This window comes from Aquila chrysaetos, chromosome Z (genome assembly GCF_900496995.4).
Source record: "Aquila chrysaetos chrysaetos chromosome Z, bAquChr1.4, whole genome shotgun sequence".
In the NCBI taxonomy this organism is placed as follows: Eukaryota; Metazoa; Chordata; class Aves; order Accipitriformes; family Accipitridae; genus Aquila; species Aquila chrysaetos.
In genome coordinates, this window is record NC_044030.1 from 83,419,836 (window position 1) to 83,443,034 (window position 23,199).

At 44.7% G+C, this 23,199-nt stretch overlaps 2 protein-coding genes across 4 annotated transcripts; one reads left to right on the top strand and one right to left on the bottom strand.

Annotated features, from left to right (window-relative positions):
• Nucleotides 1–1,956: 1,956 nt before the first annotated feature.
• Nucleotides 1,957–9,747, bottom strand: ATP5F1A (ATP synthase F1 subunit alpha). Its single transcript, XM_030005733.2, has 12 exons — nucleotides 9,634–9,747; nucleotides 8,522–8,600; nucleotides 7,255–7,424; nucleotides 6,275–6,448; nucleotides 6,028–6,194; nucleotides 5,735–5,883; nucleotides 4,612–4,763; nucleotides 4,257–4,481; nucleotides 4,022–4,129; nucleotides 3,321–3,465; nucleotides 2,946–3,096; nucleotides 1,957–2,171 (listed from the first exon to the last, which is right to left on the bottom strand). The coding sequence occupies exons 1-12, from the start codon at nucleotides 9,691–9,693 to the stop codon at nucleotides 2,090–2,092; spliced, it is 1,662 nt and encodes a 553-aa protein (XP_029861593.1). The 5' UTR covers nucleotides 9,694–9,747; the 3' UTR covers nucleotides 1,957–2,089.
• Nucleotides 9,748–9,892: 145 nt separating this feature from the next.
• On the top strand, nucleotides 9,893–22,968 carry HAUS1 (HAUS augmin like complex subunit 1). 3 transcript variants are annotated; one of them, XM_041120768.1, is made up of 9 exons: nucleotides 9,893–10,008; nucleotides 13,874–14,048; nucleotides 14,634–14,769; nucleotides 15,819–15,953; nucleotides 16,911–17,034; nucleotides 17,802–17,867; nucleotides 19,622–19,693; nucleotides 21,579–21,626; nucleotides 22,667–22,968. In XM_041120768.1, exons 1-9 carry the CDS (start codon nucleotides 9,931–9,933, stop codon nucleotides 22,748–22,750), a joined length of 918 nt encoding a protein of 305 aa, XP_040976702.1. In that variant the 5' UTR covers nucleotides 9,893–9,930; the 3' UTR covers nucleotides 22,751–22,968. The 3 variants fall into 3 exon arrangements, with proteins under 3 accessions (XP_040976702.1, XP_029861598.1, XP_029861597.1); XM_030005738.1 differs by lacking the exon at nucleotides 9,893–10,008 and adding an exon at nucleotides 12,380–12,458; XM_030005737.1 differs by lacking the exon at nucleotides 9,893–10,008 and adding an exon at nucleotides 12,401–12,512.
• Nucleotides 22,969–23,199: the final 231 nt, after the last annotated feature.

Here is a 23,199-nt window from a genome sequence, read left to right on the forward strand (position 1 = left end):
CCCAGCTGCAAGCACACAAAAAACTCCAAAGTGTGAATTCTGGAATAAATTTCCAAGTTTTCCTCGTTTGATCTGACTGGACTAGAAGGGCACACCTTAGGACAAGCAGATAAGCCCGAGTGGGGTTGAGACCCAAAGCCTGCAGGACAGAGCGCGTGGATCCAGGCACAGCAGCTCAGGGCAGCGTGACATCGTTAGCGGTCATCATCAGCACAGAGAGAGCGGGTGTTACCGCAGCGCTGAGTTACCCGTCACAGGACGCCGCGCTAAAAAGGGGTGTTTCTGGGATCTTTCTGTGATTTTCTGAATCAGCTCTTCAACAGAAGAGGGCACAAACCCTCACCGCCACGACCCACTCGCTATTTTTCAGCTTTCCAGAACCACCCTGCCCACAGCAGGGCAGCCCACAGCACCTCTCGGGACTTGCGACCGACCCTTCAAAACCAGCCCCACCGTCCTTCTGCCTGACCAGACAGGAGGTATTTACCACCCAGCGCTTTAACGATGAGGAAATCACCACCTTCCTAAGTCACAGCAGCAACAGGAGAGAAATCAGAACTTTGGAGTATTTATCTTGTTACCAGAAACAAATACATCTCTGTGCAATTTTGGACCAAGACACCCCTGAACTCGCTGCTTCCTATCTACAGCAGCGTTCAATTAAAACATGGCACAGCAACACCAACAAGTAACGGGGGTTTAGTCACTGTGCAAGAACAGAGTCGCAAGCTGTAAGAGCTGTGCTGGGACAAGCGATGCAGGGTAGCCAGAGCAAAAAGGCTCCACAGCAGTATTCCTTCACGCCTGTGAAGCTGCCCAGCCAGCGGTGCTAGAGCTGTGTGTCGAAGAAATGAGATTGTGAAAGACAAAAGGCATTCCACAGGAAGCCCTCCTCCAGGAGCACAGCATTATTCTGCCATGCCAGCAATTCCCAGAAAGAAGTCTGACACTCCCGGACTAAAAGTGTTTATTTTTTCCTGTACAGCAGAAGCCAGAGCTCACACTCTCAAAGCACCCAAGCTATTAATAGAGAAGCTTGTCGACCTGGAACTGTGAGAAGGGCTTAGATGAAATGTTTCCAGCTGCTTGTGACACAGCAGGGTTGAACTCAGAGGCAGGGTGCTCCTGGGAAGGCAGGTGGCTGGGAACAGAGCAAACAGCCTCAGCAGAAATCCTGATCACAGGTAACCGTGGTGCAGAGGCCCACCGAGGATTAAGGACCATTCCAGTGTACCAGGTGAAGTTGAATACACCACACAAAGCAGAGCTGCTTTAAACTTAACTTTCCCACATTCCAGACAGAAGTTCTAACACTGGGATCTTGTACCTCACCTAGCACGGCAAAAAAGTCACAAAATTAAAGATGCTCTGGTGTGTAACCTCCCCCCAAACCATTAACAATTGCAGAGTTTATTGACAGGACAGGATTCAACTACAGAGGATGGTGGCATTTACATCTTTAGCAGTTACTACTGTAACAGCTAAACATGCCCTTGTCCTGAGACACAAGGACAGTCAGTCCTGAAAGCACCCATCTCCTGAAAGCCAGGCACCAGGGTGGGTTAGACAGCAATTCTAAGAAATACGCTGTCACAGTATCAGACCGTTAAGGAATACCGCGAGGTCCAATTAGTTACCACCCATGACGAGACAGCGCAAACTGCTTCCCCAGTTGTACGTCCTTCTCCGAGACAGGCTGCCTAGTGAAAAGGATAAGAACTGCAAGAGCGACCCTCAGCTCTGTCACGATGGGAGCTGCAGCGTTAGCCACAAAATCCAGCTGCTACCTCTACTCCTTCCTGTAAGGGGAGTTTGATCCACACAGCAGGTAAGATGTGCCCCGATTTTTCCGAGTTCCTCTAGCAAGCGTGTGTCCAGGGGAGTTTAAAACCACAGAGTTAAAGGCATGTGTTGCTCAAGTAGCCAGCCAGAAAGGCAATAATTTAGAACAGAATATACGAGCCTTTTTACATGGAAACTTTTATTCTCACCGAGATCTGTACATTCAAGTTGCACGTACTTTTAAGTCTTTGATGGAGCTAGAGCACAGGACCACAACAGCCCAGTCTGTCTGAGCAGTTTTAAGAGTTTATGCCTCAAAAGTAGCCAGGAAACTTGTGACTATTTCCTTCAGCTTAGCTTCTGTCTGGTCAGAGATCTTCCCTTCAGTCCTGTTAAAAGAGTTCAGTTAAACTTCTGACACAGGAATAAATATATGGTCAATCCCTGACTACGACAAAAAAAAAAACCACAACACTTTACAACAAACCTTCCAATTTCTAACAAAATTAACAGATGAATTAACACATTTCTGTCCGATGCATGAAGCTATACCACCGAAACTAACGTAGCTTCCCTTCTCCTAAAAAAGTTAGTCCTGTTGAAGAACTAGGTTTGTCAACAAATACTTTCAAAACAGCTATACATAGTTGAACAAGGCTCCACTTTCTATAAAGCTGTGCCTCAGAGATGGAAGGCACATGATTTGACTCATGACAAAACAAGCCAAGACCAGTTTACAGTACAGGGCTATGGAAAGACTCAGTCCCCAACAGTTCACTCAGCAGCAGGGAAGGCAGTGAGCAGCACTTAATCCACAGTAGTGTAACGGCTTAAAGCTGTCAAAAAATGGGAACTGAAAAGATTAAGTGACTTAAGTATTGGACTAGAAGAGACATATGCAGGTAGGTTCATTTTAAGCATCAGCTGGATGCTTGTAAACCGTAACCTGGATGCTTGAAAAACTGTAAAAACTGGACAGATGAAGCTGAGCTCTGGACAGCAGCGCAAGGACAGTAGGAATGCTGATTTAACCTCCAGTTCTGGTACAGGCAGCTTAAAGCCTGATGTTCTAGGATACACTAAATTAACAGTTCAGTGGCCATTATCTGCACTCCAGCCATCAAGTCAACACCCTTGGGATAAAGTAAGATAAATCATCATACCTGATCGTGGAGAGGAGAGCCTGGTGCTGGCTCAGAACATGAGCTAGAAAAGCACTCTCAAACTTAGTGATTTTGCTGGGCTCCAGCTTGTCCAAGTGACCTCTTACACCAGCATAGATGACTGCAACCTGTTCCTCAATCGCCATGGGCACTGCAGAAAAGAAAGCACTCGTGCCATTGGTAACTCTTACAGCAGGAGACATCAGTACTACAGAGTCCTCCTTTGGAGATCAATGCACACATACAACATGGTTCAAGTAAGTCTGCATTTACCACATCCACAGAACGGACACGGTAAATGCTGGCACAAAGACCAACCTCATTAGCACAAGAGACTAATGGGAAATGCAGACTTGTTACGTCCAAGACACTCACCATACTGTCCCTGTTTGAGAAGCTCTGTCAGACGTACACCACGGTTCAGCAGCTGTTGTGTGGCAGCATCCAGATCAGACCCAAACTGAGCAAAGGCAGCTACTTCACGATACTGAGCCAATTCCAGCTTCATGGTACCTGCCACCTACAAGACAAGACAAAGGTCAGACTGAGTGTGACCAGTTTTTTAAATGAGCCTAGTCGTTTGCAGGTTATCTTCAGCTGACAGTTGTCGCAAGTCAGCTTTGCCTTGCATACCAGTCAAGTGAATCTCAAGATTCTGACAGATGACTAAACGCATTTCTAAAAATCCCACCATCTGCTTGGCCTTTTAACATGAGCGTGCTATTCCTCCCTAAAATGGGCACAGCTGATATTAAACCTCTCTAATTCCGTATCTGGACTAAAACTAGTGTGGGGTTAAGAAAGCATTCTCTATTTCTAGTTAGATCAGTACCCAGTTCAGCATACTGAAACTTACTAGTCCTACATCTTTACACTGATACTATTTTCCTTCCCCGCCCCCGCCTCAGCAGGCAATGGAAATATCAGAGATCCAAAGTTTGTTCTTTTATACATTCATAATGCTAAGGAATCCAAAGCTTTATTCCCTCTCTATTCACAACTCTTTAGAGTGAAATGGGTTGGAAAGCCTACACACTACTCGTCTCTGATGAGAGGAGCAGCAGTTTCACACTTACCTGCTTCATAGCCCTGGTCTGAGCAGCAGAACCTACACGGGACACAGACAGACCAACATTGATGGCTGGACGGATACCTTTGTAGAACAACTCAGTTTCCAAAAAGATCTGTAGGAGAAAATTGTTTTATTATCATCTCGGTCAGAAGCCTGGAAGCCTCCTCAGAGACCTGCCAGTAAGTTACACAACCTGCCAGTAAGTTACACAGAAGTACCGGCATGGGAAGAAGTCCTACCTGTCCATCAGTGATGGAGATGACGTTGGTTGGAATGTAAGCAGACACATCACCAGCCTGAGTTTCAATGACAGGCAAGGCGGTCAGAGAGCCACCTCCAAAGGCATCATTCATTTTGGCTGCTCTCTCCAGCAGGCGAGAGTGCAGGTAGAACACATCACCTGGGTAGGCTTCACGACCGGGTGGACGACGCAGCAGCAGAGACATCTGACGATAGGCAACAGCCTGTGTGGTATAAAGAAAGCTCTCAGACTTCAGTAGCTCATTTCAAATTTTGAATTTCTAAACCTGAGGTGATCGTACAGCTACAAACACCAATGCTAGACTATGAGGCCTATAAACAGTATTTCCTGACCTGTTTGGATAAGTCATCATAGATGATTAACGCGTGTTTTCCATTGTCTCTGAAGTACTCCCCCATGGAGCAGCCTGAATAGGGAGCCAAATACTGAAGGGGTGCTGCATCAGATGCTGTTGCAGACACCACAATAGTGTACTTCATGGCATCTGGAAAGAATTGGAGACACACGCCACTGTGAGTATATTACCTCATCACACCCGTCATCAGCAAATACAACACGCACGTGAAGTACTAGTTGCTGAAGCAAGCCCAGGCAACATCACTACATTGTTACAGGAAAGACCGCTGTACTAGATTAACACATCCATTAGCTCAACTAACTCAAGAAGTTTCAAGAGCAAGTTCATGGCAGCTAATGGCTAACACTTGCAGACTTCTTTACCATTTAAAATGAAGTTTAGACTTTCACAAAGATACGCTTTGGTTCTAGAAGTAACTCAGCCTTAAAGTCTGTGATTTCCTAGCTTCTGCAAGGAGATACTACTGGTTTTTTTCACAGTACCAAACAAATTACTGTCTTTAAAATGGGGTTTATTTTCCTGCTAGGTATGAGACTGCTTGACCTGCAGGCAAGAGGTAAGGTGCTTGATCTCTTGCAAGCTCTGTTACCTATGCAGCCTTCTTGGTCAATGAGATCACTCATCAAGATCAAGATGCTATCATTTAATCCCTTAGATTTGGGCTGTAGTCTATGTTTTGGCAGTAAAGTCTCTCTTCTAAACTTGCAACTGCCATTCACACCAACTTGCATACATATGAAACTAATGCCAAGTCCATAAATACTTGCAGGCCATAGCTTGTCATCAGGCCTGCCTGACCACCAAGAGGAAGCTCTCTGAACTCTGCTAAGAAAAACATGGAAGATGACTTTTCCAGAAGAAATGCAACAGTTTTCAGGCCTCATACTAGTCTCCTAATGCAATGTAGCAAAAGAGGGGTTTTTTTCCCCAGATACCTAGAAAAATTTCTTGTCCAGAAAAGCAAGCAGTTCTCAGATCTAATAAGAAAAGAATTCTGTCCACACTCACAGCTAGGAGAGGTCATAGCAGTATTCAGCATTATAATGAGAACAGGGCGTCACTAGTTGCCAGGCTCAACCATCTTCAAAAACCTGTACCTGCATCAGTGAGCCTCTTCACCAGCTGAGCAACAGTAGATCTCTTCTGGCCAATTGCAACATAGATACAGTACAGCTTCTTTTTCTCATCTGTTCCATCATTAAATCGTTTCTGGTTGATTATTGTGTCAATTGCAATTGATGTTTTCCTGTGTAACACAGAGGTTGGTTGGTTAAGTTGCCTATGGTTCTCCCAACCTCTAAGCAGTTCTGTGTTCAGCTCTGTACGTTGGCGCACACTGTATTCGAGTCTCTGTTTAAGGAAACATTTTTAGCTTGGGCATTTAACTTACCCGGTCTGCCTATCACCAATGATCAGCTCACGCTGGCCACGACCAATTGGCACCAAGCTGTCCACAGCCTTAATACCAGTCTGCATAGGTTCACGCACAGAGATTCTGGGAATGATCCCAGGCGCCTTTAAGCCAACTCTTCTACGCGTCTTAGATGTAACAGGACCCTTAAAAGAGAGGAGAAAACCTGTTGCAGTCTGTATCACATAGATACAAGCAGAGGTAGTAAACACCTAGTTACACTCACCTTCCCATCAATCGGATTGCCCAGGGCATCCACAACACGGCCCAGCAGCTCTTCCCCAACTGGAACATCCACAATGGCACCAGTCCTCTTCACAATATCCCCTTCCTTGATCAGTCTGTCATTACCAAACACGACAACACCAACATTGTCGGGCTCCAAATTCAAGGACATACCCTAGGACAAAGATCACATTATCCTGAGAAAACCCAAACTGACATTTACAAAAAATTTAATACTTTAATACCGATGTGATTATTCTACAGTGTAGAACATCCAACATAATCTACCTCAATCTTATTTGTAACAACAGTCAATGTTTTGCTTTTATGTACAATGCATGTATGTTCTTCCATACTGGTTAGAGAACCTGCCTAAGCCTTCAGCTTATCGCATAATTATAGTTGCAGCAGTCTAGCATTCAGTCATTTCTCTCTCTAAAAAGAACAGAAAGGATAAGCAGGGTTCAAATACAACATACCTCTCTTGCCTAAGAATTGGACAAGGGAAAAGCACTGGCTTCTTCTCTGCCTAAGGCAAGTTAGGTCATTAAAAATACTGGAAGGGCTGTTGCAGTACTCTCGCAACAGTCAGACAACTTAACTCTAGTCTGCTCTTAGGACTATAAGAAGTCAGCAAACTGCACACTGTATTGGCACAGAGAAGCTATTACTCAACAGGCAACAGAAAAGCCAGCCGGAAACCAAAGAAAACAAAATCCAATGCCAGACTAGTTCTTATACTTCCTAGATGAAGACAAATAAAGCTCAAATGTTGGCCAAGAACCAGATACTAAAAGCAAAGCGTTACAAATCCAAAGAATATTTGCTTTTTGTAGTATTATTTCAACTAATTACTACACATTAAAGTTGCAATGAAGTCTGTAAAAGGTCCATACAGGTACCTCTGAGCACAGTCTCACATTCTCCTTAAAGTCGTCTTTGTATTTCTTGGCTAAACAAACTGCTTTAATGAAAGCTTACCTTCAGTCCAGAGGAGAATTCAACCATTTCTTCTGCTTGGACATTTCTTAGGCCGTACACACGGGCAATACCATCACCAATTGAGAGCACACGGCCAGTCTCCTCAAGTTCAGCAGAGGTGTCAGCTCCCAATATACGTTCCTCGAGAATAGAGGATACCTCAGCAGTACCTGGAAAGAGACATTTGAAACCACATTTAGCACATTAAGGCACAGTATGAACTCAGTAAGCTTTTCTTGAATTCATAAGCCAAGGTACTCTTTTTCAGGTATGCCACAAGGTCTGGCAAGCAACACTCTTGCTTACATAGGATGCATAAGAAGTAACAGCTTCTGTATTCACAGCCAATAAAACCAGCTTCAACTCATCATTACAAGCCAGCTTCAATCAAAACACTGATGGGTGTTTAGCTATCAATTTCTTTCATTATGCCCTACACTACCAGCAATCTCTCTCCCTTGAAAGCGATTCGACTAAATAATTAGAAAGAACAGACATGCTAGCTCCGCTTGCAGAGCATTTACTTCGACTGGAGACATCAAAACACGCTGTCAACTGATTTGTAATCCAAGAGCCAAACATATTTAAAGGAACTCAATACATTTAAGGAGGAACTTTTTCAATATAAGCTATAAAAATGCATTCTCCATCTTCCTCAAATTTATTTGGCAGTGTACCTCCAACAACTTTTTATTTCCTCAGCTATGAAACAGCAAATAACACCCTGAAACTTATTTCCTAATAAATACTTTTAATCACCCTAAACCAATTCAAAAATTGTACATGAACCACTACCACAAATACAGCTATGCAGTGCCACTGCCTGCTCTAAACACCAAGATGCTGGCAGCAAAAAAGTTATACTCAAGGACACAAGGTCAAACCCAGGCAGGCCTGGAAAAGTTATCCATTCCTTCACACTATTATTACAAACAAGACAGGAAACTGGAATTTGAGGCATTTTTTTCAAATAATTCTGCAGGAGTTGAAGACTGAATCAAATCCGCATGAAGCAGGTAAGCTGTGTAAGCCAACTGACACGTGACCACTCTTTTGGTTTGGGCATAATTTGAACAGTTATTAAAGTGAAGTCTCCTGGATGCAACTGTGTAACAGTTCACTGTTAAATACTATCAGTACATAAATGTCCCCAAGTGTTTTGTCAACTGACATACACACCCCTCACACTCCATATTCACGTTCCTTTTTGTCTGATAGAGCAAGTTCTTAAACTGCACTCTTATATGAAGACCTTTCTCAGACTCACCAGTTTTCTGAAAGCATGTTTTGGAGGCATGGATGTTTCTTGTAGCAACAAATGCTGCACCCAGGGTGTTTCTGGAAATCTAAAATAAGTAATTATTTCAGTAACAGTGAGATTTCCACTATCATTCAAAAAAAGTGTTAAGAGACAACATGCCAAAATTTTTGATCATAAGCTTATACATTTAACGTGTCACAGTTTTGCGTTGGGCTCCACAGCACTCCATTCACAAATTGAAGTTACAGAACCAAGTCCAGCACGACTAAGCAAGGATAAACGGTAAAGGAGATCGCTCTAAATTACTCGCTGCATTTTTCTGCATTGCACTGATGTCACCATCACAGCACTGCAGCAGCTCCCAAAGCAACACCTCCTCTCCTTGGCCACCTTTGCGCTGAACATCAGAAGCTTGGGGCATACAGAAATCAGTGCATCCCTCATGGTTCTGCATCAGGGAGAAATAAGATCGTGTCTTCTAAGGGTTGGCCTTTCTAAGAAAAATCTAACTGCAGAATTGCTGAAGTAGGGCTAGAACAAATACGATAGTAGAAACGGGAAAAAAAAAAAAATCTGTGATAATGAACGCATTAAAGGATTATAATCCTACATCCCAAGCAAAGCTCCCAGTGCAGTCCCATGCAGCCTGAACGCCGTTTCTCTGAAAGCCCGGGCAGGCCTCTCCTCCGTTCACCTTCACAAGGGACACCGGCCGGGAACGGGTCCCGACAGATCTTCGCACCCTCGCTCTCCCCACAAACACGGGGGAAATAAATGCCACCTGGGAAAGCCTCGCAGCTCAAATCCCTAACCCTGACGGGGATCTAGCGGCTTTCAGACGTTAACCTGAACCCCAACAGTGCCAATCCGCATCCCCGGGGAAGGACACGCCGTCCCCTAGAGCCCCCCACCTCCAAGGCAAGGGCACCCCCGTTCCTCTTCAGAGGGTCGGGCCCCGCTGTCACCCAGCCCCGAGGCGATCCCCCCACACACAGCCCGCCCCAGACCCCCGAGAGCGGGAGGCCGCTGCCCCTCAATGTCACCGCGGCCCCCAAGATGGCGCCGCCGGCGGCGGGCGGCTGCGACCGCCCACCCCCGGGAAAAGAAAGCGTGCTCACCAGGCCGGCCTGCCGCGGCAAGGAGCGGGCGAGGGCGGCAGCCACACGGGCGGAGAGCATGGCGGCGGCGGCTCCTCCGGAGAAAACCGAAGCAGACAGGAGGCGGCTGCCGGCCCCGCTCTCTCTCTCTCCACAAAATGGCGGCGGCGCGCTCCGCCCCTGTTGGCGGCGAGGCCACGCCCACAGCGCGGGGCGGGGCGAGGCCCGGAAGTGCTTCCCCCGCCGCCATCGTGCCCCTCAGGTGTGGTGGCGCCTTCTCCCTCCCTGCGCCTCAGAGCGCTGAGGGAATATATCTCCATGTATTTAAAAAAAACAAACAAAAAACAAAAACAAAAAAAAACCCAAACGGGGCTTTTAGAAAAACACCCCGTTGCGGTAGGTGCCCTTGAAATGGCCCTCGGCGGGCGGAAGGGGCGGAGAGCGGCGGCGGGGCGGGGTTGGGGGGGGGGCATGAGGCGGCCTGCGGCCGGTGTGAGGCGCGGGAGGTCGGGGTGTGAGGGCTGTGGGGCAGGGGGTGGTGTCCCCCTTTTTTGGGGGGGGGGGGGGGGGTTGTGGTGGTGTTCAAATTTCAATTTTTGTGGGAGCTGCGGGTGCTCATGCTCCTAGCCGCCCCGTCCCGTAGCAGGTGCTGGTGGCAGAAGAAAAGTGTGGAAAACGGGGGTAAAAGGGACGCGGTGTGTAGCACCGTGTTGGTTTTCTTACCGATGCTACAGAGGAGCTTAAATTTCTTAGCGGCTTTGCTGGTAATGCGTTGTCACGACCCACTCGGAAGAGGAGGGTGAGTGACTCGGATTCGCAAATCCCAAGCGGTGTGGACTAAGGTGAGATAACTCTCGAGGTCCGTATACAAACATCTACTAGATTCCCGCAGTGATAAGTATATGTTTTAAACTAGGTTTTCCGTTAAATGGTTAGGTATATAACAAATTATGGCAAGTCATAAGGTACACTTTGTGTTACTTAACAACTCTAAGAGAAAAGAGAACTGGAGAGAGAGGGAGATAAAGAGATCACCAGTCCTGGTTCCAGCGTTGGTCCAGCCAACGGGGTTTCTGGTTTGTAAGAGTGCTCTTCTGCAGAATTTCACACACTTTCCTCCTTCTTTCTTCTTTTCTTCTTTTTTTTTCTCCTTATTTTAGTGGCACCTATCTTCCCCCTTTATGTTTGCCATATCAGTATGACCCACTTTCCTGCTACGGTGGCAGCTTTGTTTCAGGTTCTTCCCCCTTCCTCCAGGTGACATGTAGCATGATTTGGGTTGAGAGAGGGATGCGGTGGTCACATACGTTTAGCACGATCTCTGTAATCTTCATTAGCAAATGCAGGGGCGTCAACTTTAATATGTATTTTGCGGGTAATGAGGTGAAGGTCATTCATCGGACGTGATGGCCCCAAAACCGTGGAGTTAACAAACTTCACAAGTTGCACCAGGGCAGAACTGTCCTGTCTCCACAGGGCTTCCTCCCCCAGCCGTATCCTTTGCTATTCTTCCCACATGGGTCAAGTGTCCGCCTCATCAGTTCATTGAGCATCAAGCCTGCATTATTCAGTTCAGGGTACTTGTAAGTCTATGAGATATTCCTTGGAAAGGCTTGGAGAGCCTCTGCCCCCAACCCCCCTTATCTTTTCCAAGTTCTGTCTCTCACCATTGTTCATGCTTCCCTCAGGCTGCTTCTCTCAATCTTTGTTTCAGGGAGTTACAAGCTTTTACATACATGAAACCTAAAAGCTGACGCCGTCAGAGGTGACGGTGACAGGGTCGCAAGCTGAGAAGAATCTCACTGCAAGAGGCAGTTGTGCTTACGGCAGACAGGGATCTCTCCCTCGTTGTGATCCATCTACCAAGGCCTAACCCTGCGGGGACAGTGCGCTTTGCAACAAGTCCCATAGGTGAGACGTAGGACTTAGTCTGCCGGGGAGAGAGTGCCGAAACTCGGGCAGGCACAGTGTGATCGTGTCCCCATGGTAATCCAGAGAGGTTAGTAAAGCACAGATCACAGCAGACCTTTCTGGGAGTTGAAAAGGTTAAGTGAAACATCCTCAACCATTTTGGCATGCATCGCATCAAACATGGTGCTTCAGCAATGTTTCTTATGCTGATTATTTTGGTAATCACTTCAAATTCTGTAATACTGCCTGAAAAAAAAAAACCCACAGTGATTTCAATAACCCATTTAAGTCTCGGGCAATTGTGCTTTTTCTGTATTGCTGAAGAAAGGTGGTTCCTTGATAATTGTGTAAAGGGTTTGACTCAGAAGATGTGTTTTTATGGCATATTTTCTAATAAGGAGCACAGCTTTTGTATGGATTTATGTAAGCAGTGATATACCAGCTGTTCAAGTTTCAATTTTTGCCCTTTAACTTAAAAATACGATGTAAGCCTTTTTGATGAAGGGCTTTATACGCCGTTATTTGCAATTTGCCTTGTGATATATGTGAAACATACAGTTCCATCCATCAAAACCCAAAATCCCCTGAAATGATGTTACTGATTCAAGACTATTTCCTTAAAAGTATGGGGTATAGGGGAGAAGCAAACTCTTTCAAAACATTTAGAGCGTTTAAGTCCGCTTTGGTAAAAGCGTTGGCTGCAGCCAGTGAGTTGAGCTGATTTTTTTTTTTTTTTTTTTTTTTTAATTTTCCCTGCCTTGAAAGAATTTCAAGCTAGGAAAGTGGGAGGGGTCCTGCTGGGCGGGGCTTAGGGGAGGGCACGCCCCCGAACTACAATTCCCGTCAGGCTCCGCGGCGCGCGGGGGAAGCCGGGACGGAGGCGGGCGGCTCGCAGGCGGCGGCGGGAGGCCGCCATGGAGGAGAAGCTCCAGCGGGTACCGGTGGGGCCGGGCCGGGGTGCGGCTGTCTCGGTGCGGGGTTTCCTGGAGGTGGGCCCCGTCCTGGGGCCGTCTTAGGCCGGGCCCGGCACCCCTCACCCGCCCGGGGGCCCAGGGCCTAGCGGTGGGGGGGGGGGGGGCGCCGGGTCTCCCCCCCGACACACCCGCCGGGCGCGGAGCCGGCCCCGGTGCGCTGTCGGAGCCCTCGTCCCGCTCTGCCCGCAGCGTCTGTCTGGGCCCTTCCACACCCGAGGCACCCGAGCCGTGTCGCTGAAGGCTTTCGGGGACCCTGGCAGCTCTCGCTCTGCTTGCCCGGCGCTCGGACGTGCGAGGTTTAAGGGCAGAAACGAGCCCGTGTCCGTTTCTTGCCCCTCTGAGCGCTGGGGGACGGGCAAGATGTGGTCCCTGGGTGGGTTTTGCGGCAGCGGAGCCTCCCTTCGCCCGCTTCATCCTCTGCTGCCTACTAGATAACAGCCCGAGCTCACTGGCCTTTAAGTATAAGGCTGGTTTAAGACGCTAGGTTATGGAGGTCTTGGGCACCTGAAGTTTTATGCGTTTCAAATCTTTCTCACTGGAGAGAGTGGCAGAAAGATGCAATTCATCCCTTGTTCGCAAACTTGGCTTTTTTGCAGTATTAGAGTTTTTATCTACATGTAATTAGTGCTGTCTGCTTCTAAGGGCTTGATGGTTTTCTCCCCGGAATAGTTCAGGGTGATGTTTGCTCTGTGCAGTGTATGTAGCTGAGATGCTGGTACGGTGGAAGGGTAAAGAAGGATATGCTAGAAAGAAATGTCTTTTTAAGTTATAAGGCTGGGTCCTTTTCCATCAGGTTGCTTAGAGAGCCTTAGGCAAGAATCTGTTACCTCAGTGTTGAACTTCCATGTGTTCAATTATTATCAGTCACAATCTTTCTCCCATTTCTGACCTTCTTTTCAGTGGTAGAAACTGTGCTCTGCAGGGCTCCTGCCTGTGCACTGAAGTAACCCTTTCTGCCCCGCTAGCCCCTAGAGACTGTTCCCAGTGATCGTGGTTTGGGCAGTTTTATCCCACGCTGCTTTAATGCAGTTTTTATCAGCTGCCCAAATACCCATTTAACATCTCTTGGATCATTAGTGTGTCTGTAACAAACATGTCATGTGAATATAAAGATTAAAATTTCATCACCTGGAGATAAGCAGGTGTCCAGAGAAATGAGGGAGATTAAAATGGAAATGGTTTTCTAAACTATAGAGGGTGTTTGAAGAAGAGACAAAGGAAGTTGAATTCCCTTTTTCCACCCATGCCTCAACTGATATAGCAGGAGTCATTCTTCAGGAATGCAGAGCTTGCAGCACTTTATATTTCTCACATCTATCAGCTATTTTCTGTCATTTCACTTGACCATTAACTCTGTTTTTTCCCTTCTCTGGCAGGTTACTTTATGGCTGAAGAAAATATATGGGAATCGGCCTGTTCCACAGTACGAAGTGAACGCAAGGACAATTGATATCTTGTATGAGCTTGTAGAATGCAATGAAGCCAGAGACAGGGATGTTTCTTTGCTGATAGAGGACATGAAGCAGAAGGCAACAGAATACGAAGCAGAAGGTGAGTTTGAAGCTCCAGTTCTCAGTTCCATCAAACTTAAGTTTTTCTCAGTGACCCTGAAGATTGTTTTTGTTAAAATCTTTCAAACAAATATATATAGGAACGGACTCGGCTTTTGTTCTGGTACAGCTTTTACTACAATGCATTCCATGCCTTCTTTTCAGCAAAATTTACGGTGACATAAGGTTGGTCAAGAGCAATTTTTTAAGCCATCTTGAGCAGGCTGTAAATACGGACAAGCAGATTAATTGCTAAAACCTCCCAGCCTGCTGGGCTGAGTAGCACAGCATTGAAATATTGGCTGGATAGACAGGGAAGCAACCCTACAGCTGATTTAAGAGTCTGAGCTGGTGCTAATCCACTGTGAAGCAAAGCGCTTGAGGAATCTGAAACAACAGTGAGGTGATTAAGTTATGCTCAAGCTGTCTAGAGTGAGTGTTTGATAATGTGGTTTTTTTGGAGCAAGTGAATGGTCCAGGGAATCATAATTACGTTTTTAACGCACATGTTAAAAGAAAGAGTCCCATCTAGGCCTTAAAGAACAGTAAAATGAAATTACTAATTTGGGTTGTATTTGTTTTTCAGCTAACTATCTACAGGGCCTTCTTGCAGAAAGCCTGGGTCTTTCCCTATCCAGTCTGTCCAGCGAAGGCACCAGCTACCTCAATGTCTTGGTAAACAGCGCAATGACACTTGAAACGAAGGACACTTCTCTTGCTAGGTAATTATTCCCACTGTGCATCAGGAGTGATGGTCTGTGCTGTTTCTCTCTGGTTTTTCAATTCAACAGTTTCAAACTTGACTCTCGTACCAGGAACCTTACTTGTCCAGCTTCTTTTGCACCCCTTGGGCAGCTTTGGAGGACAGGAGAACTGAGCACAAAGCTCTAACTCCTGATTATCCCAGCAAAGGAAGTCTCTGAAGCCTGAGAGGTGCCTCAGCCACAGTTAAATCCCTCTTTTGCCCCTGCTTTTGTGGTGAGTGGCTGCAGGATGCTGCCACTCAGACTGCCGTGCCAGGTAGCACAAGCTAGAGCAGGTTTCGTACTGCTTAGGCAAGGACTGGGGAACTGTAACTGGTCTTTGTCTCGGCTCCTCTTTCTTCCCTCTCTTGCCTGGCCTCAGTTAATGTAAGGAGATTTCCTTGGCTCAGCCACAGAGAAATGGCAGCTGTTAGTCTGCTTTTCCTGGGCCCCTCTCCCTAGCCTGGCTTTGACCCATAACACAGCAGGTTTGTGCTGAGCACTGGCAGTCAGGAAGGGCCAAAATCTGCCTTGGAATGCAAGTTTTGTATGATGTTCAGGAGCTTGGCTCTTGCAGCTCTTTCCCTGAGCTGGAGGGGCTAGCAGCTTTAAACCATTTGGGAAGAGGAAGAGACTGAAATACTGCTGGGCATATCTCAGGGATGTGCGTTTTCAAGGACTGAACACAGTTTCTCTCAAAGGCAATTTGGCAGGCCAGGAGTGGAGCATCTGATCATGTCAAACCCAGTGGTTATATTCACTAGAGTGCTAGGTCTTGTTTACTTCCTCCTACTCAGATTGCTGGGCCATTTCTGCTTCCACATGAAATCTTTGTTAGTTAAGGGAAGCAAATACCCGTAGTGACTTATTTTACTTTCCTCCTCTAAAATAGCTGGCAGTTATCTGATATGTCATAATATGAGAACAAAAAAAAAAGTAATTTGTGGAAAGTGTAGAGAAAATAATAATTCTGAGTTTCAGAAGAGCTGACTCCTGAGCATTCCCACTGAATCTCTTTTTTTCACCAGCTTCTTCTCTGCCATCAATGATATGACTTCGGAGCTGTATGCAACAGAATCAAAAAACAGAGAAATGGAACTGGAATTGAGCAACCTCAGGAAAAAACTAACTGCAGCGGTGATGCTGGAAAAGCAGTTAGAGGAGTGAGTAATGGATGAGAAAGGGGAAAGATGTAAGCAATACTGCTGATCTCTGCAGTGTGGAACATTGGTTGTGATAACTAACACAGATAATTTCAGGGTTTTGACACATCTCTAATTCACAGTATCGAAAGCCATGTGATGTGGACACATTCAGTAATCAAAGGAGATTTGGGATACAATCAAACTCATTATTTTAAACCAAAAATGGTCTACAAGCAGTTGTCAGATACGGGTTTGCATCCTCCACTGGTTGCCTTCATCTGAGGGTGAAGGCAAACCTGATTTTCTCACCACATTTAATGTGGGCTCTGAAGTCAGAGTGAAGGAGTCAGGCAAAACAAAACCTGTTCCCAGGTAAGAATTTCCTTTAACCAGTGTGTGGGAGACTTAAAAAAAAAAAAAAAAAACAAAAACGGTATCAAGTCCATTCCCTAGAGGATGTAATCTGAGGTGCTTTGCTAAGCATAGCAGGATCAACCCCTGCCTTGAGTGGGGATTGACCCAGATGATCTCCGCAGCCCCCTTCCAGTCCAATTATTTTCTGGTTTTTGTCTTTTAAGGTAGTAATTGTGGCACTGCTTGTAGCAAAGATACCAGATCTGTATGCTTTGTGCAGGTTTGCCATGGCTGCTCTCTGTGATTGTAAGTTTAGCTTGCGTAGCAGGTCTCTAACTAAATTAGGGAATTATACAGAAGGCTATTACTCTTTGCTTTCATGCAGCTGGCTTTCCCCTTGGCCTCTTTTTTTTCCCTGGCCTTTGGGACTCTGGATGTAACAGCTGTGGATGTTTCCACTGGGAAATCTCACAGAGAAATGCAATTTTTTCTCCGTTCTCTCCCTTCTTGTGTTGGTTGTATTACAGGTTTTAGCTTGAGCATAGATAATTAAGCAGTATTGGTGTACTGGTATCTCTTTGAATGTAAAAGTTTGTTTCTGTTTGTGGTTTTTTTTTTAAGGGATCTTAAAAAAACAGAGGAACTTCTGGAGGTAGAAAAGGCCAAAGCTGACAGCCGATCCCAGAACTTGAAGTTTCTGAAAGATAAATCTGAGGATTTAAAAATCAGGATCAAGGCTGCTGAGGTAGATGGAAGGAATTTTCTAACAAGGCATTGTGACAGCATGGCACAGTCATGGTTGGTCGGGACCAAACATGTAGTTACAGAGACATTTCAGGACTGAGGACTCGTGCTAACAGGACAACATGTTACAACACTTCAGTTGTTCTTGCTATATTCGTGGTCTCTCCCCAGGACATCCTATGATAAATGCAGGGACACTTTCTCTTCTTTCACTGGGAACTGCATTAGCTTGGACTATCTTGTGCTTATTGTGAGGTACTGTCCTATAAGAGTATACAGACAGCTACCAGTAGAGCAGCTGATTCACTGAGGTAAACTGTGTGTCAAAATTCTGAACATAGCCATTTTTTGAAATTAATACATGATTAAACACAGAAGGCAGAAGTTGCACTGTCTTCTCCTTCACCTTTCCTATGTGATGAAGGATATGTGAATGCTTTATTTAACACTTAGATGCTGTCTGATACCTTGACAAATATGAGATGGAAAACATTGTTGATGACGTTTTACTTAGAAGCCTCTTCCCAGCCTTGCCATGTGCTCTTCTCCCAGTAGTTTTCTGGAAAGACTTGTTATTCTTGATACAAATTTTAGTAGCAACTGATTTCATATACTAGCTATAGCTGTGGTTCAAATAGATATTTCTGGTGTTGACAAACTGCATTCTTGTTGGCCTGTTTAGATCAAAACCCCAGGAAATGGTAAAAATCTTTCTCCTCCCTGTTGTATTTTGTGGTCAGTTATGAACGAACTCTTTCCTGTTTGTAGGAGCAGCTTGCTGCCACGGGGTTGGACCAGTCGCTGACACACGAGTCGCTCGTGAGCCTGTCTGAGGTAGGTCTTTTGGTACAAGATGGATGTTTCTACAGTGGTACAGAGCAGGCATGTTTGTTGGGTGGTTTCAGGAAATGTAGTCGGCTGTTTGGTTACGTGAACAAATATTAATGGTAAAAAGAAGCACAAGTAAAAATCTTGTAGATGGTTATCTCTAAACTGGAGTATGTTGGATAGCTTTGTCTCCCCTGGAAACTGAGAAGCATCTGGGTGCTGAAGTGGTACCTTTTCTTCAGGGTTAGATGTGGGCTTATTTTTGACTTGGGAAGAAGCTTTCCTTCTGGAACTGATTGAGGGGAACAATTGGCATCTTCGGTTTTGTTGCCTTTTGTTTTCCCTCTTTTCTCTTTCTGCCTCTGTAATTGGGAATATAGCCTACTAGAGAATTCCCACAGAATAAATTCCCTGCCACTGAAAGAAAATTGGCAGCCCATGATCTGCGTCCTCTCTTTGTGATCCGTGTTATAAACAGTGGATATTTTGTGGACTATATCCTGTTACATGGCTACCTGAGTATTGCAATTACTTGGTAGAATGACCCAGGTGATTCTTTCTAGTTTGTGTGAAATAAATCTGCTTCAGAGTAAGGGGAGGAGGTCAAGTGAAACCCAAATTCTGAACCAAATTCTGTGCTTTTATTTTTTCTTGTGTCTTTAAATATAACATTTCTCAGCTGTATTGTAAGCCCAGCGAGATAATTTGTTAAAGGAAAAAGCACATTTCTTGAGTTACTAGCTATAGATTCTCCAGCTTTGGGCTGAAGCGTTTGTGCACACGTAACATGTATTGTTCTGTCTGCACTCGCAGCATTTTAATGTTATTTGCTATTACTGTAATGAGAACTTGGTCTTTCTCCCCACTACTTTTTCTAGCTTTTCTAGCAGATCGGTTAAGTTGAACAGTGGAACAGGTTTTCTGATTTTTATGTTGTCATTCTCATGAACCAGCACTGGGTGGCAATGTTTACATTGCACAGTGTTTCAGAAGCGTACTAGCCAAAAATAATTTCTGTTGGAATTTTACATAGAAAAAGTCATAGGCAATTTTCTAGACTGTCATATTCTAGAACCTGAGTGTAAGGGCAGGTTTGACTCCCTGACATTTCTGTGTCTGCTTTGCCAGGAGCTCAGTGAATTGGGCAGCACAAATGACTTATCTTCAGAGCGCTTTGTTTTTTGTTTTTTTTTTTTCTTCACTTTTAAGTTGATTATTTGAAAAGAGTTGAGGACTGTGGAAGGTGCTCAATTTTCAGCCCTTAAGAGAAATTACCTCCCTTTGTTAACAGAATAAGCAAAGCAGTGCAAGTGTAAGGGTTGTCTTTTTTGTGACTGTGTGTGCAAAACTGTTTTCACACAGAAGCCATAGGCATGAGAGTGTATCTCCTTCCTTGGGGCTCAGTCCTCTCTCTGGCCTACAGAGAAAATCCTCTGTCTGGTGGATTCTCATTTCAAATCCTCTCTCCTTTCAGGGAGGTGAGATCAGGTGGTTATACTGTAAGAAAAGACATCTGAAGATGTCTTGAGAATGAAGAAAAATTCATTGATACCTCTGTGTAAAATTTGAGCTGGGTTTGACTGATAACGGAATGAATAACAGAGCTTTCGTCTTCCATGGGTTTTAAGAAGGATTGTGAAAGCTCTCCCCAACATCTGTGGATTCTGAAATGCTGTAGATAATTGTGGATCTATTTCACTGATTTACGTCACTTCTACAAGTAAGACTATAGAATATAATCTGCCTTGCTCTCTTCACAGAAACTGGCTGGACTGCAGGAAGAAATTGTGCCTTTGAAGAAGAAACTGGAGTCCTACCTAGATTTAACTCCTGTAATTATTTTTTCCACTGTTCTATTGTATTTGCCATTAGATTAATTTTGATGGACTTCAGAATGTAAAGGCTATTGTTGTGATGATTTCAGTGAACAGGTAGATGTCCTACAGGTCTGTTAATGGTGTAAACAGAAGACTTTACTTAAACAGAAGGCTATTTATTAATCAAAGCCAAGAAATTAAGTATGCTTACCAGGCAAACTTTGCTCTAACAAAATGCAGAGATTTGCTGGGTGAGCTCAGTATCGAGGTAAATTAGCTAGAAGTTAGACAAAGAAATGTGGCAGAAAATATAATTCCTTAGTGTAACAAGTTTTTTGAGATTTACCAGTATATTAGCTGTATGTGTCATCAGGCTGTCAATATGGTGGACACAGCACATTGTGCAGTGGTTGGAGCTCTGAGCAAGATTTTAATGATTATGAAGAAATGTAGGTGTTGTCCCCTAAACAAGTACTCTAGCTAGTGTGAGTACTGGCTGCTTCATCATTTTGTTTGATTTCTCTTGAGGATGCTGGGTACTCAGCTCTCTGAAAATGCAGGTTTCTCATTTAGGTGACTAAATTGCAGTTTTGAAAGCCCCTGTCTCTGTATCTCTTCTTCATTTTATATTTTGGCCATTGTCACTATTGGTCCCTGTGCTACTATCAGACTGCTGTGGGAAGCATCTTTTATAAAGGGATTCTACTTTTTTCAAATTAGAATGCTTGTTACAAAAGATTGTTCCAGTTAAGGGTGATTTTGTGAACAACTTTATAGTGGCTTAAAGAAATCATGGGTAAACAAGGCTTTAGTCCATGAAACAGAAGGCCTTGGCTTTGTGTGGCATTGGTACATTGCCACCTGTGATACTTGGGATGACTAAACCCAAGTATTTCCAGTCTCCTTTGGAAGGCTGCTATTCCTTTTACAGATGGGTATTAAGGACTCTGTCATTCAGGGGAGAAGTAGCAAAAAATGGAGTGTGATTAGTTGAATGGGTTTTTGTTTTATTAAATACGATTGTAACTGTTTATAGTTTTGTATTTGAGTTACCTGATAGGTCCCCTGTCACCTCCTCATCTGAGCACCCCACAGCCTTTAATAGAGCTAACCTCAGACCTTTCTGTGTAAGAGGTGAAAAAGATTTACTCCAGTTCTTATAAATGGGGCATAGAGGTCCAGAGAAACCAAGAGACTTGTCCAGGAACCCGTAGAAACTCTGCGATTAATCACGTCTCTTGTATTATGAACTAGGGACCTGTCTGCTGGGCCATGCTTCTCTCTTCACCTCCTTAGCTCCTCCATCGAGTTCCTGCCTCTCAACAACTACTACTGTCTTCCTCCTAGAAGAAAAGGATGAAGGGAGAGAGGGTGGCACTGCTTCTCTTTTAACTCCATCTTACTCAAAGAGGCAGCTGCCTTCTTTCCTCAAGCAAAACAGGACATTCAAATTGGATTAGGTTCCCCAGTTCCTCCCTCCCTCCCATCTTCTTGTCGGTGGAGACAGGGAGAGCCCCGGTGCCTCACTTCTAGTGCAGGCAGAAGGAGGGAGGAAGGTTTGTCCTTGCAAGCTTATTGTGCTTTGGAAAATTCATGCACGGATATGTTTAAAATCCAGTTCCTTGATGGGTTTGGAAAATTGGTAAAAATGTTTTGGTGTGGGGTGTTTTTTTTTTTTTTTTGAGACTTTAGGCCATACCAGATTTTTGAAAAATATGCGATTGCTCAAACCAAGCTGATAGCAGGCTTTTAATTTCAGTACCTTATGGATGTGAAGGGTGTACACAAAACTGATTTCGTTATCCCTGAATTCCCCTGCAGCACATCATTAGACTCTTGCAATGATGCAGGGACTCTGTTTCCAGCTGAAATTGATTTTTATGCCACTTTCTCTCATTAGAATCCTTCCCTTGCACAAGTGAAGATTGAAGAAGTAAAACGAGAACTGGTAAGAGCTTTTTATCTTTCATGGAGATTTAAATGAGTGCTGTCGTTCCAAAACAAGCTATATATATCGGTTGTGGATTTATCTACCTCAGATTGTAGTCTTAATGATCTCTAGAGGGAAATTCTGCTCTGGTAAGGCAGAAGCTGTGCATATTGGTAGGAGGAACTGGTGGAGGAATGATATCTAAGCTACAAAGGCAGTTGGGCATAATGGTATCAGTGGGGATTAGGTATCTATATCCCTCTGGATTTTGTCTGCTTCACCTGTCAGAATGTTTATTCACTCAGCTGCGTTGCAGCTTCTTGGTCTCACAACCTTCCTTGCTGCTCCTGAACTCTCAGAGGGCTCTAGGGCCCATATTTTATCTAACAGCTGCCTTGTAGACTGCAATGGGGACTTTCCCCTATAAAACATAATGCCTGTTTCATCCATGCTTGTGTAATTTGCAGGTATGGTTGTTGGGAAACATTCACATAAAGCTGTTTGGGGAGTTCATAGGTAGCTTTTCTGAGTGAGCTGGGCCACATTTGAGCATAAAACCTGTCTGTTTCTTTGGGCTACTGTCTGCTTGCTCATAGATAGAGCACAAGGTATTCAGTGATAAGCCTTAAAGCTGTGACAAAAAAATCACAGCTAATTGAGAGTATCTTGTATATTTTCAGGTGGGACTGCTCAGGTTGGTAAGCCACTTGTTTTTGATTCAGAAATACAAGCTCACCTTACCAGGCTGAGGCTTTTACCAGGTCAGAATACTCACCTCTGGAGAGTACCTGTTCAGCTTGAAGGTGTCTAATATCCCATTGGGGCACAGTGTAAAGGCAGCTGAGCTTGTTTAGCCCTTCATTTGGAGATTTCTCTGTAGTTGTCTACAGAGGCTGCTGCCATTTGCAGTAGTGAGACCTTCCAGTTCAAATACTTGGGTTAATTTTGGCTTGCTAATAATATCCCAAGGTTTGATCATTGTAGATATGTTTGTCTAACAGGAACGTAAGAAAACTGTTTCATGGTCACTGATTCCTCTTGGTTTTCTCTCCCACTAGAATGCCTTGGAGGCTGAGTTCTCAAAGCAGATTGATATGCTGACTCTTGAGATGCCAGAGCCCAGCAAACTCCAGTTCAGCTGAAGAGGCCTGTGTGGAACATTTTCCTTCTATTGTCTATTTATTTGCACTAGTAAAACACTTTGGAGTTCTTATGTACTTCTGCAGCTTCCTGCCTTACTCTTCTTGCTGTTGGATGGCACAGTTGTGACCTTCCAGCAAGCATGCTCATTTTTAGGGGTTCATGTTGCCTTGTATTTGTAAACGTCACCTGTTTTTCATAAAATAACCCCCATACTGTTTTCTTTGTCAGTTCTTTTTCCATATGTGACACACACCTGTAACTGGACTCCAGGTGGCACCTTCACAAGGAGATGTCCCTGTGAGGATTTGTTTGACCATTACCACTTAGAATTTAACTGCTCAGGAAGTCTGGTTTTCTTCTTTTTCCCAGTCCAGGCTCTGGATTGTGCTTTTTCCTGGAGTCCTCTCTTTGGTGGTGCAAGTACAGTGATGATAGACTTTCTTTACAT